Source organism: Bombyx mori, chromosome 9 (assembly GCF_030269925.1).
Source record: "Bombyx mori chromosome 9, ASM3026992v2".
Taxonomy (NCBI): Eukaryota; Metazoa; Arthropoda; class Insecta; order Lepidoptera; family Bombycidae; genus Bombyx; species Bombyx mori.
In genome coordinates, this window is record NC_085115.1 from 16,073,820 (window position 1) to 16,088,670 (window position 14,851).

Consider the following 14,851-nt stretch of genomic DNA (forward strand, 5'->3'; position numbering starts at 1 on the left):
GACTTTCTGTCTCGCTTCGAGAGCCTGTCACGGCCACAGCGATCTAGACGGTGACAAGAAATTAATTAGGGGAAACTCCGGAAAATAATGGTCCGCCGTGATTTTTAAACGAAATTTATATTCTACACTTCATTTATTTTCCAGGCGACATGACACCTCGGAAATTATTAGAGAACGGCTCCGTCTTCTTGTAGGTAAAGTTTCTTAACGAGGATCGGTTTTTTTTATTTGAATTTTCTTTGTTATACTTTGGAATCGAACATTTGAATGGTAGTACTTTCTGCGATGAAAATAAAATTGTGGAGAATTTGGTTGTTACAGAGTTCTTTGTATTTCTTTTTTTGAAAGAACTAACATCGAAAAGAATATTATTTTTAAGATATGCTCACCAGTCATAAAGCCTGGAGTTTTCTTAGATAGTAACATAAGCAAGCCCTGATAGAAATGAAACACCATTACATCTACAAAGCACTGACGCTTTAGTGATGTCTATCTTTCTGCTGCTGTATGGTGGTGGGCATACAAATCTTACCACAAACATTTAGGACTAGAGTTGAGGATAAGTGCGATCAGACAGACCGATCATCGAAGGTCTTAGTGTTGGAAAAGATTTGCTCAATTGGAGGAAACTAAGGTAAAATGCAGCAGAGATTCGAGGCCTCGTGTAGATCACTGCTCCTACCTCTGGGCATAAGCTTCCGAATACTAGCTACTTCCCTTAGACTCCACACAGAAGAAGGCCGTTCGGATTACCAATAATTCTATTGTCACCGATTGCTTGGAACTTCTGGGCTTACGGGGAGCTTCGGTTTTTTTGTATGTGCACTGTATGGGTCATGGGGAGTGCTCTGAGAAATTGCTTGAGATTATCCTATCATTTCGTTTTTACCATCGCACCCCCGCCACCGGAGCAGAGCACTTACTGTCAAGTAGTCGTAAGTATGCTCGTCTGTCTATAACGTGTTTGTGTCTGAGGGTGCCACTGGGTATGCCGATGTTACATGAGGCCCAGTCACGTCACTCCCCAAAAGGTGGTCTATGGGTCGAGAGACACGGGGCCGAGTCGCACCACTACTAGACACGTCACCACCGGTAGACAACCGGTAGTTCATTTACAAGGAAAAAAGTTTGATGAAGTGGGAATCGCACATCCGCATCTTTAGTTAGTTGAATAGACAAACATCACGTAGGATATATGCCAGAACATTATTTACAATATTATTTGTTATACAAAAATTTTGTGAACGTGGTATTACAAAACAAACATAAGCACGATAATTATAATGAAATCACTGCTGATAGTTATCGGGGCGCCCTCGACTCTAAATCATTAATAGGCAAATTATGTCGAACAGTGCAAATACATTACAGAAGGTAAACTATGAGTGTTTTTGGTTCAAGTTTACTTACCACAATTACTGGTGGTAGGACTTCTTGTGAGTCCGCGAGGATAGGTACCACCACCTTGCCTATTTCTGCCGTAAAGCAGTAATGCGTTTCGGTTTGAAGGGTAGGGCAGCCGTTGTAACTATACTTGAGACCTTAGAACTTATATCTCAAGATGGGTGGCGCATTTACGTTGTGTATGTGTATGGGCTCCAGTAACCACTTAACACCAGGTGGGCTGTGAACTCGTCCATCCATCTAAACAATATTTTTTTTTAAAAATTAGAAGCCAAAAATTTCAATTCAACGCAACTTTGCGCCCTGCACTATTACGTTTTATAATAAACTTGAACCAAGTTTAGTTAATGTTTATTTATTATTATTTAGATAGACGGACAAGCTCACGGCCCAACTGGTATTAAGTGGTTATCGGAGCCCATAAACAACTACATCGTAAATGCCACCACTCACCTCTAAACACGAGTTTTAAAATCTCAGTATTCACAGTAAAATGGCTGCCCCATCCTTAAAACCGAAACACATTACTTTTCCACGGCAGAAATAGGCAGGCTGGCAGCCAGCTCAGATTTGGCGCTATTGCTAATCAATAGATATCATTTATGGGATAGGCGACAATCGCGCTTAAATTACTGACTCTAATGAACTGTGGACTTGCTAATTAAACGCACGTAATTGTGTAATCCGATATCGTCACGCCACAACAACCTATAACAACTCAGCGGTGTCGCGTCATCGTGTGCTAGAGAAAGTGTATCAGATAATAGTGTAAGGTTGTAATGGTTGGTTGGTTGTAATGTTGGTTAGTTGTAAGGTTGTAATGTTGTTGGTTGTAAAGGTTGTGTAATATTGTAAGGTTGTAACTATTGTGAGCCCACACATTTCTGTCACGAAGCAAACGCGCGTCATTTCTTCGGTAGCAAGTTTTAAGGAGGAGCATACGTGAATACGTTTTACTTACTTTTTTAAATATTTTTTATTGCTTTGCTGGATGGAAGAACTCACAGCTCACCTGATGTTAAGTGGCTACCGGAGCCCATAGAGATCTAAAACGTAAATGCGCCACCCACCTTGAGATATAAGTTCTAAGATCTCAGTATAGCTACAACGGCTGCCCCACCCTCCAAACCAAACGCATTAGTGCTTTACGGCAGAAATTGTCGGGGTGGTGGTATCTACCCGTGCGGACTCACAAGGGGTCCTAGCACTAGTAATTACGCAAATTGTAACTTTGCAGGTTTGATTTTTATTGCACAATGTTATTCCTCCACCGTGGAAGTCAATCGTGAACATTTATTGAGTACGTATCTCATTAGAAAATTGGTACCCGCCTGAGATTCGAACATCGGTATATCAATCAAAACTTACATTTCTACTTTCTTTAATAGAAACTACACAAAATGTTATGCCTATGTGTCTAGTCCACATCAATGTACAGTAATAATGTACGGTAGTCCGCATGCCGCTTAGCCTAATGTATGCTGCTTTTTAATACTTCTGCATTTTCGGTTGTTTTAATCCTGTAGACAGGCTGAACAGTTAGCCCGATATGTAGTAGTCACTTGAGCACATAGACATCATAGCGTCAATACCGTAACTGACCTTGAGATGCGCGTTTGAAATCTAGATTGTATTGTGCATCCCACTCTCCACGATATCAGGCGTATTTGTAATATAAATATTTCTTAGTGTCTGCGGATTTTTTTCTATTCCGATAAGTAGCGACTTGGATGTGTCTCTAGCTGCTGACACGTCTGTGAATGATGGTACCTCAATATGAAGTGGGTCATATGATCATCAGCTTACAATGTCCATTAAAAAATAAAATACTGCACGATGTTTTCATCTTGGATATCGTACAAGAATAATTTTCTTCGCATTTCACACCTCGATTTTTGATTACTTTGGTGGAGCATGATTCTAACCAAGGCTCAGTTGAAAGTTATATTTCTTATATTATTATCATACTTTGATTTTGTTACAGAAATAGAATATAATCCTCGTACCCAAGTGAGTGTTGCTAGACAACATGTTGTTTGAAAAATCATATCAATCTCACATAATCCAAGAAGAACTAAACAGCACAAGGAAAACTAAAAATTCTCAGTCGATGAAAAAAGATGGGAGCTTTAACATAACAAAAAAAGCTAAAAAATATTTGGTACTGTTTATGAAGACTTCTTCAATACATGGATTGAATCACATTGTGGCAGCCAGAAGACATCCTTTAGAGATGTAAGATAACTTGATTAAGATTTTTTTTATCCTCTACAATTAAAAGTTCACCATCGTTTACATCTAAAGAAACACTAGATTAGCACAATCAAAAAAATCACACGAAATCTCCTTCGCTTCCACCATTTTGCCTAAAAGTTGTTCGTAACCTTTGAAATATTTGTGAACAAAAGTATTTTTTTTGTTTTTGACATAAACACGCTCACCCATGCTTACGACCCATGGTTCTTGGACTCCGCAAGGTAAAATGAGGTAAGGAAATGAGTATATGGTAATACGTGGTCCCTTTCTACTTCGACTCTTTCACTTTTATCTCACATGCGTATCAGATGGTATCAGGCGTTTTCCGCTCATCAAAAAACTTTTTTTTTATTACTTAGATTGGTGAACGAGTTCAAAGCCCACCTGGTGTAAAGTGGTTACTGGAGCCCATAGACATCTATAACGTAAATGCCACCCACTCACCCACCCTGAGATATAAATTTTAAGGTCTCAGTATAGTTACAACGGCTGCCCCACCCTTCAAGCCGAAACGCATAGCCTACCCGTGCGGACTCACAAGAGGTTCTACCACCAGTAATTACGCAAATTATAATTTTGCTGGTTTTTTTTTATTACACGATGTTATTCCTTCACCGTAGAAGTCAATCGTGAACATTAAAATTTATTAAGTACGTATTTCATTAGAAAAATTGGTACCAGCCCGCTTGGTAAGCTATGTCAATTCTCTTAAAAGAGCTCACTAAGGATAATACACCATTTATTTTACAGTCTTCTTTGGCTGATAACTGTGGGTCTTTGCGCATTCGGTTCACTCTATCTCTCCCAAACGACATGGAGCAGGTATCAGTCCTCTCCCACTGTCATCTCTATGGATAGAGATATGTTCGCTTGGAACACCACCTTCCCTTGCGTGACGATTTGTCCTGATAATGTATTGGATGAGAAGAAGCTTGCTATTTATCTCAGGTAAGTAGATAATTAATATTTGAAGCATTGTAAGGCTGACCGTACTCTGATGGGCCTAGTGATACCATTCTTTGGCATTATTCAAACAGATAGACTTTGTGCTAGTGAAACTTTTTTTAATTTAGCTAATTCTTTTAACATAAATCTCGACATACCATTTATGGGTGATAATCATAATATTCTATGTACTAATATAAAAATGTGAAAGTTTGTGAGTATGGACAGAATTTCGTGGCTCTTTGACGCCTAACTACTGGACGGATTTTCGGTAATCTATGCACAAAAATAATGTATAGCCTAAATTGACACAATGGATAATTGAGTCGACTATTATCAAAGCCGGAAATCTGACTTTTGGACAATTATTGGTAAATCAGAAAAACGAATTATTGACTTTGTATTCCATTGGCAGTCACAAAACTCTTCGGAACGACATCTTAGATAAATAACAGGTTAACTATTAACCTTTATTTAATGCAGGTTTTGAACCGTATTCTTTGAAGGAGACGATTATATTCAAATCAATCTGTATTGACATATCAATAACATTTTTTTGTCCAAATGCACAGATTGCCACCTTTGATAATAGACGACTCATATTATGTCGTAAATGGTATATCCCCAAAATTACCAGATAAATGGGGTAAATACGACAGTGTGTTTTCTGGTTTTTGATACTCCGTGCAAAAAGACCTACAAATATACTCATAGCTTATGAACCAGATAGTTATACATGCAACTCTTAATCACAGGCAATAGAGTCTATTTCCTATATTCATTCAACGCTGAATGAATAGTTTGGTAAATATGGACTAATTCGTAAGTGTTAGTGAACACACTTAATACGAACAATGAGAAGACTTGAATTACTTACATCAGAAAACACTGTTACTTATAAATCATTTTTAGTTAGTATAAGTATTTTTCAGATCCTTCAAAGAGGAGGACAAGTCCACACTAGAAGCCTTTATTAGAGGTCTATCAAATATATCCTATGAAAACTTTAATACGGTTCCAATTTATGACGGCATTCCTTCAGATAAGTACTTGGAGCTTATTCTTAATTTCACAACAACATTCAAACCTACCCTGACTATAGGTGTGACTGGTGTAACTTTGGGAATTGTGCCCACAATAACTGAGATGGGACTCTGTTATGCTGTGAACTCAAAAGTGGCTGTCTATAATTCGCCAGAGTAAGTATGGTTTGAATATATTCGTAATAGTGGTAGGGTATTTAGGTATTTTAATCCCTGTACATTGATGGGTTCAAAGGTAACATTGCAACTCGATCGATCATTATTGGATCTAGTGTTGGAAGCCAAAGCTACACTTTAAGAGTTACTGCAATTGTTTTAGATATAGGTCCGCTAATAGATGGGACATAATAAAGAAACCGAATGAAACTTTGTTTATACATCCCTTAGACGGTGAAGTATATGCTCAAGTTATGAACTTATCGACTGGGTACAAAGTAAGTATCGTCTTAATATTTTATGTGTATGTCCTGAAGAATATTAGAAACTGTTACGTGATAATAGTTATTGTTAACTACGTAATTTTAGTGTTAAAGGTTCAAGTCGATTCTTAGCAAACATTTTAAGCCTTGAAACAGATCTTAGTACTCTGAACACATCCTCAAGTGAACTATATTTCAGACCAAATTATTGCTATCGATTGTCAAAGGCGTTGTAACTTACACGTGTTAAAACTTGAGAAACCAAACCAAACACTACTTTTTGAAGCAGTTCTATCATCTCCCCAGGTCTACATCCATGGCCCGTCTGAAGTACCAGATGTAGCGACAAAGAACATGTACTCAGAGAAAGATTTTTATCTCAAACTGTATGTTACTGCTGTAGCTATATACACAACTTCAGATGCAGCGGAGTAAGTAGTGGACGTCATCAGCTAAGCTGGGTAGACTAATAGTGGAAGATTCACAGGTTTATCTGAACGCCATTTCTTTTGTGACTTCAAGGAAAGCCTCAGAAGAGTTGGAAGCGGTTTGGATTTGCCCTTTGAATTAGTAATGTCCAAGGGATACTATTCTGTACTATATACTAAGAGAACTAAAAATTAAAACCTAATATGTTACCTTGAACAACTGTTCTGTTTTTAAGAACTTAAAAAGTTTTACTTAATATTTTAATTGTAGAGTTTGTCAAGGTTCTCAAAGAGGTAAACAATGTGATATTAGTAAACGGTTCCATATAGTTTTAGTTTATTGGATTATTTGCATGTTTATGTTCGAGTATAAAGCATGTAATATAGAATAATATTCGTAACAGACTGAGCATCTCCCAACGTCGCTGTCGCTTCCCCGAAGAGAACAATCTTCTGCACAATTCGATATACTCCTACACCATGTGTCGGATGGAATGTAGAATTCGACTCTGCTTAAAATACTGCAGATGTATTCCGCATTTTTATAGGAAAATTGGTATGTACCATTTACGGCTTTCACATCACGGGTAGGAGTGATCATTTTATTTCAGCTGCAAAATTCAAAGTCAATCAACGCAGGTGGGGCGGTGGTAGGGCGTATTGGAAGCACGAATTAGTATCAAAGTTGCTTTTACCGCGAGGCATTCGTTCGATTTGAACATGGAGACAGCCAATAAAACCTAAAACGTCGGAAAACTATGAATATTAGTAAAATAATTTTGCTATTAAATAATTACTAGGCGCTTGAATATGGTACATCGAAGATTGTCTTGTGCATAGCGGTTATGCATTTTCCTAGGTAATATGAGCCCTACGTATTTTAAGCCGCTCGTTTTGAGACATGAGGTCGAGGACTCAATTGGTTGCGAATTTATTTCAAAGTTAGAACGGGAATGATAAAATTCTAACTGCCTAATTATTCTTTAGAAATACAAATTAGATTTGAGAAATTTGCTTTTATTTAATTTTCAGGGGACGAACGAATATGTGATGTAAAAGGACTACAATGCTTATCAAAGTACAAAGGTCAGTGATGCGGTAATGTTATGTTTAATTTTATATAATGCCGATTATTGAAACAGAATAAGGAGCAATCTGGTGACGGTACACCGCTATTTCCGATACATACTCATGTACTAATCCGATCTGACACAAGATAATCAAAGACTCAAAATATCGATACAAGTTCATAGACATAATTGTGTAATGTTGAACAATACTGACGATTTAAAAAAAAAAACATTGACATTTTTTTTTAGATGAACTCACCAAGCTAAGACAGAAAAACGGTATGAAGATAGACTGCGGTTGCTATCCATTGTGCGAAGACATTAATTATGTCCTCCAATCTAATGTGAGTAGTAGTAAGTAGTAAGCGGTATTTACGCAGACTACCCTAGATATAACCATTACAAGAAAAGCTTGACGTATAAGCTAACCCATACATCAGCCCGCTGAGTTTCTCGCCGGCTTTTCTCAGCGATCGTGATTCCGATCCGATGGTAGATTCATTCACCAAGCAGCTGCTCTTACTAGGGCAGATGTTAGCAATCTTCTCAAGCTAAGCCCCGTAGCCTCACCCACTAAGGCGAAGCCAGAATGACTCCTCGAAACTAAGTAGGTAAAAAAGAAGGTACAATCATCTTGGCTAATTGTCATAAAGTATGAATATTCCAGTTTGGAGGGTGGGTTAGAAATGATTTAATAAGACTTCGTGTCTCAAGTTCGCGATGTCTGTGAAGGCATAAATGTAGGATAGATAGCACCGTCCTTCCCAATTCTATGGTGGACCATCGTGCATTACTCCTTGAAAGCGGGACAGTTGTTATATGATACAATTAATATTTAGACCCCACGTCTCAAGGCGGGCGACGGTACCTATTCACGTTATTATGCCTGTGGGCTCCAGTAACCAATAAATACGAGGTGAGCCATGAACTCGTTCAGAAAAAATATATTTAGAGAATAGTTGTATCTGAATCGACAGCTTAAAAGCAGACCGCTAGTCGCTTATTAAGCTTCGTGTTTTTTCATCATACGTCTATGTAACCATGAATAGTGTACCACAAGCTTTTTTTTATTGCCCATGTAGGCACATGAGCGGCCTTCTTGATGGTGAGTGGTTAACGTCGCTAATGGACATCAGCAATGCAATGGGCAGAGCCAAGCCGCTGCCTACCGCTTAAAGCTACGAGTCCAATGCCCAGTTGGAGTCAATTATTCGTGTATTAGAGATATCAGTGCACTTTATCTTGTCTACCAGAAGCATACAGGTTCATATAAACTACAGTTACTTGTGACAGGACCTCTTGTGGGTCCGCGCGGGTGGGTACCACCACCCTGCCTATTTCTGCCGTCAAGCAGTAATGGGTTTCGGTTTGAAGGGTGGGGCAGCCGTTGTAACTAAACTTGAGACCTTAGAACTTATATCTCAAGGTGAGTGGCGCATTTACGTTGTGGATGTCTATGGGCTCCAGTAACCACTTAACACCAGGTGGGCTGTGAGCTCGTCCACCCATTTAAGCAATAAAAAAATTAAAAAAATAAATAAAAAAATACAGAAGAAAAATATACTTTGGAACTGTTGAATGTAGAGTCGTTAACTGAATTTAAATTGAAACAGGCTCTACAACCTTGGTTTTTGGGGACGAATTTCCAATGGGGCATGGTGACCTACCCTCGAATGCGATACAGACGTGATATTATCTTTGGCTTCACTGATGTATTGGGTGAGTTTTAGTATCAATACTTAGTAAAATCAAGCTCCTTCCTCTGTGAGTATTAGCTGCTCATATCTGGAATACCTTTATAAAATATGTTAAAACAATAGTACAAAGGCCACCCCTTCAAATAAAAAATGCTTCGTGCTAGAAATAGGTAGGGGGTGAAACACACCCCTGCGGGCTGACAAGACGCCCTACCACGAGCGTTTTATAAAAAGAAAATATTTTGCAATGGACATCATGAGTGGTAAAGCTTGAAAAATATTCGTTAAATTTAATTATACTTATTACGTATTACTTATATTTATTAATATTATAAAGCTGAAGAGTTTGTTTGTTTGAACGCAATAATCTCAGGAACTACTGGTCCGATTTCAAAAATTCTTTCTGAGTTAGATAGCCCATTTATTGAGGAAGGCTTATAGGTTATATAATATTACGCTAAGACCAATACAAGTGGAGCACCCATAAAGCTTTAATTGTGAACTATTCCACGCGGACGAAGTGGCGTGCAAAAGCTAGTTATACATATAAAAGGAAAGCAATATTTGGCATGAATTTAAGTCTTTTGCAAGCAGTTAATACATATCTATACGGGAAAGCTTATAGATCGGGCCGACACGTGTCTGGCTTAATGTCGTCAGCACACAGAACGCACTTACTAAAATATAATTGTGTTCTTCCAGTGGCTGTCGGAGGTATGGCTGGTTTATTTCTAGGATGCAGTGTGCTCAGCTTCATGGAAATCCTTTACTTCTTAACATTGAGACTTGTCTGTTATGCTAAAGTAAAATAATAAGACATACAAAGGGTATTAAGCTATTGCATAGCTTTTATCGGCTTTGAGCGCGGCGACCGAATCAAGAAATTCCGTAACGAAAATAAAACCTAACACCCCCACTCCGCCTACCATGTAGCTCGCGTTCAACACATTCACACGTTGCGCTTGTGTAGTGTTTGTTAATAAGCGCGCGGCGTAACGTCGCACTGCATGCGCATCATGAAAAGTCTGCCCATCTCTCTCTTGCGCGGTCTAGCTTATGAGTGTGAAGGAGACAGTTAATGTTTTGCTTTTGTTAATGTTTATAAATATAGCGTGGTCTTATTTTATTATTGTTTTAATATTAAACTATTATAGCCTAATTATAATTGCATAAGTTGATAAAAATGCTATACAATAGCTTTACCGCGGCAGTCCCCGAGTGCCACACGTGTTTTTTTTTTTTTCCTAACTGTTTGACACTCACGACCTACTTTCTAGATTTTGGCTAGACAGGAGTTGCGGTGGTGGGAGTGAATAGCTGGAAAATACCTGATGCATGCGATGCCTGATTGTATAATGATAGTGCCAAATAGATAGATAATGATAGATGCCTAAAACGTATATCATTTAAATCTACATTCATTAATTTTAATATCATCAATATTACCTTAATTAAGCATGACTCGAATTTCGGGTCAAAATACACCCCCAGGTAAATTTAATTAAAGGGCCACCATAATTGTAGGAGACACACACTGGGTTCTATTAACAGATCATAAATTTAAATTTGTTATGCGAGATCCAACCAATAATTGCATTAAATTGAATTTCAATATTTTATAATATCAGTTTCTTTCAGTTTGTATGGGCGGGTACTGTTACGGGTGGTAGAGAATAGTGTGATTTAAAAAAAAAAAAAAAAAAACTTAAATGTGTAGATGAGCTCACAGATCACCTGGTGTTAAGTCGTTACTGGAGCCCGTAGACATCTACAACGTAAATGCCCCACCTACCTTGAGATATAAGTTCTAAGTTCTCAAGTATAGTCACAGTGACAAGTATAGTTTTAGTGAGTCTAAAATGGAAGGTTGTTAAGGATTGGTCGGTATGATTTCACATCACAAATTGAGTGACATTTGGGGCTTTGCATATGAAACCAAATATGTTTTTATATTCAAAACAAATTTACCCTAAAGTCTAATTTCTATCAAGTCACAAATCTTTGGTTTGATCTTTGTTACATAGCACCGTCCAGCTTAACCCTGTAAGCACCTAGTTAATAATTAAGTACGGCAACGTCTCGACCCCTGTGATGGCTAATTTAACGACAACAGTATACGGGTTAAATAGGTAACAATTGCTATTGATTGGTAACTGTTGTTTGTGGGTTTCAAAATGCTGCTGTTGTTTTAAATATTTTGCTATTTGTTGTTTGTTGGCTAAGTTATCATCTTTTTTTTTTATTGCTTAGATGGATGGACGAGCTCACAGCCCACCTGGTGTTAGGATATATTCTATGACATACATAAACGATTTTTCAACTATTAGAAATTTGGGCTGACTGTTCCGTTTTATCTGGGTTAGCTTCTATTGAAGACTAGCTGATCCGACAGACTTCGTAGTGCCTCAAACGATAAATAAAAGACATAAACATTTGTATAAAATAAACTTAAAACAAACAAAAGGAATCCGTCCGACGGGGGACACATCAAAGGAAAAACAAACTTGTTAGTTTATTATATAATTCCGAGAATTTTCATATTTATCTACCTTCTAAACCTTCTCTGGACTTCCATAAATAATTCAAGACCAAAATTAGCCAAATCGATCCAGCCATTTTCGAGTTTTAGCAAGACTAACGAACAGCAATTAATTTTTATATATATAGATAGTGTCTAAGGTATTTGGTATTCTAGCTCTGTTTGTTTTGTGCCTCTTGTATAGATAACGTAATCACAGGGCGGTTTCATTGAATCCGAAAGTACAACTTATTAATAAAACCACGCCAGGAACATGTTAAATACGTAAACATATTTCGCAACACCGCTAGGCAGCCAACTACTAAATAGTGCTTCCCACTGCTGTGTCGATAAAATGAAGCCGTTGTCGACTTATCTCCGGCCACAAGACGTCGGTAACAACGCGTCATAAAAGGCTTAAAGTAAAACAGGGAGTGAGAACGACTTAAGATTATTGTTTGAAGCCACGTACAGCGTTGAGGTGTAATTTAATTCTGAGACGTTCCACGTGAGTACGTTAATATTATCGATATTGTCAACGCGGAGAAATAAAAGTTTTGATGAATGAGAATAATTAATAATGCCAGATCCTGCTTATTTATTTGCGTAATTACTGGTGGTAGGACCTCTTGTGAGTCCGCACGGGTAGGTACCACCGCCCCGCCTATTTCTGCCGTGAAGCAGTAATGCGTTTCGGTTTGCAGGGTGGGGCAGCCGTTGTGACTATATTGAGACCTTAGAACTATATCTCAAGGTGTGTGGCGCATTTACGTTGTAGATGTCTATGGGCTCCAGTAACCACGTAACACCAGGTGGGCTGTGAGCTCGTCCACACATCTAAGCAATAAAAAAAAAAAAAAAATTGCAGTTTAATGTAAGTCACAAGTTCACATCTCAATTTAATTTGGAAACAAGCCCAAATCTGTTCTCTGATGAAAGAATTGAAAAATTTAATGACTAAGTTTTGTTGATTGTTCAATAACAATGAACTCATCTACTGTCCACCTTTGGGCGAACTAAGGTATAAATGGAAGCGAAGCCACGAATGAAACCCACATAGTCAGATACCTTTGTCCGGGACTAGATAATTTTTGTATTCAAGTTTAACAATATTTGCTATGTGTATGTGCATTACTATAATTCTCATGTTGTATTTGTTATTTTAGCTGTTCTACACACACTCATCACTTTTAATTATTATTCTCATTATTCTTATCGCAGGTCTGCTGGGAGAGATTTCTTAAAGAAATAAGCAGTGCCTTTGCACATGATTTTCCTATTACTATGTACTATATCTTCTTTTTTGCGTGTATATAAATAAATAAATAATTAAAAAAAAATACATGTGTGCAATTCACACGTGGTAGAAATGAAACCTTCCAAAATTAAAATACAATTATCCTAAACGTCTTAAATATGTGTAAAATTTTGTCATTAGTAAATAATTGTAAGGTAGCGCCGTCTGTGAATTGATATTTTAATTTCACGTATAATCCTAAATTAAAATTCACTACAAGAGCTCTCATACACACGTTAGTATTAAAAAATCTCACAGATGGCGCTGTATTAAATAGTATGTATATTTCTGTCTCATTCTTTGCTGTCTTCATCCTACACATTTTTGTATTTGTGTCTCTTACCTGTCGTTTTTTCCGTTGCATCCGGTTTGAAATCACACGATTCTAAAGAAGTTTTCACTTCAAAAATAATTTTCGTCTTACGATGAGTAATTTCCTGGTAGGTATAACAGATATTATGTTCAGATATTTATTACATTGTAAACGATGTTTTCCTTTATAACGAAACTGTTTTATTTCTTTTATTATAATATCGATACGTTTTCTAAGCTATATACATAAGCATTTACCATTTCCCATCCCTATGTTCTCGTATACTATACATGTTGTATGTTTTGATTATTTCGGATATCAAAATGAAGTCTCACACACTGCTGAGCTGAAGTAATTATGATAATCTATAAACGTAATTATTGGTGGATTGGTTAAATTGACGATAATATGTTAATTAGACAGCTTTTTATATTTTTGTACTTCTGAATTAAATTGTATTACAAGCTATTTGTATTCAGCTAACAAATATAAGTACAGATTGGTAGAAGAAGGTATTGTAAGTTAATAAGAGCAGTTTTACCTTGCTAATTTTAGCCTTAAAACTGTCTTATTTTGCATGTCAAAGGGCGACAAAGTCGACCAAATGAATGTCTGAAGGTGAATGGTGGTATTCAGATTATGAAGCCACTTTTTTTTTTTTTTTTTTTTTTTGGTCAGGAGGAAATCGCCGGACTTCCGCCCTCCACTGGGGATGGCGGGCGGAGCATGTCGGAGTCGAACCGAGTAAAACCTCCTGTCTCTCAACAACCAACGTCCAAACCTCGCATGAGACAAAACTCATGAAAAGGCAAAGGGGGGAAAGTGAAGTGTTTAGTGCGGAGCACATCTCTCCCATCACCCTCCCCCTCGGGACGCCGGACTGGCGGTCGTCGGCGCCACGACCACCAGCCCTCTCGGTCGGCAGGCTATCCGGAGCCCGCCTAGATGGCGCCGGTTAGAGTGACCTATCCTACGGAATACCCCGCTGGGTCAGAACCAGCGTGGGTCGAGGATAGCCGGCCTTCCATCACCCGGATGCTCTTGCGTAAAACGCGTGCAGAGCAGCTTGCACGACGTCTTCTTAGGTCCCTCTCGCCGGTCCCCAGACCGACATGTGAGGGGGACCCGAAACACTTAGAGGGCCAGGGCTTGGGCGAGATCCGCCTCCCTGGCCCCCGCTCGACGGCGGCGGGCTAGCGCGTCTCTAACGCGCCCCGCCGCCTCCTTCTGCGAGATGGTGCACTCGCAGAAGTCGAGCATCGCCTTCCACGACTCGTCGTCGCCGAGCATCGATGCCACAACACTCGGCAACGACAAGTCGTTTCCTATTTTTGCGACGAGGACACGGCGCCACCCCTCCCATGCGGGGCAGGCGACGAGCGTATGCTCTGCCGTGTCCAAGTCGCAATCACAATGGTGGCACTCTGCCGTCGGCTCGGCTCTGATCCGGTGCAGGAACTC

General features: G+C 38.6%; 1 protein-coding gene across 1 annotated transcript; it reads left to right on the forward strand.

The window, feature by feature from the left end:
* Positions 1-2,104: 2,104 nt before the first annotated feature.
* Positions 2,105-10,486, forward strand: LOC101738674 (pickpocket protein 28). Its single transcript, XM_038012970.2, has 11 exons — positions 2,105-2,186; positions 3,389-3,639; positions 4,411-4,608; positions 5,538-5,804; positions 5,968-6,082; positions 6,374-6,498; positions 6,900-7,051; positions 7,528-7,581; positions 7,815-7,909; positions 9,179-9,284; positions 9,965-10,486. Exons 2-11 carry the CDS (start codon positions 3,434-3,436, stop codon positions 10,072-10,074), a joined length of 1,428 nt encoding a protein of 475 aa, XP_037868898.1. The 5' UTR covers positions 2,105-2,186; positions 3,389-3,433; the 3' UTR covers positions 10,075-10,486.
* Positions 10,487-14,851: the final 4,365 nt, after the last annotated feature.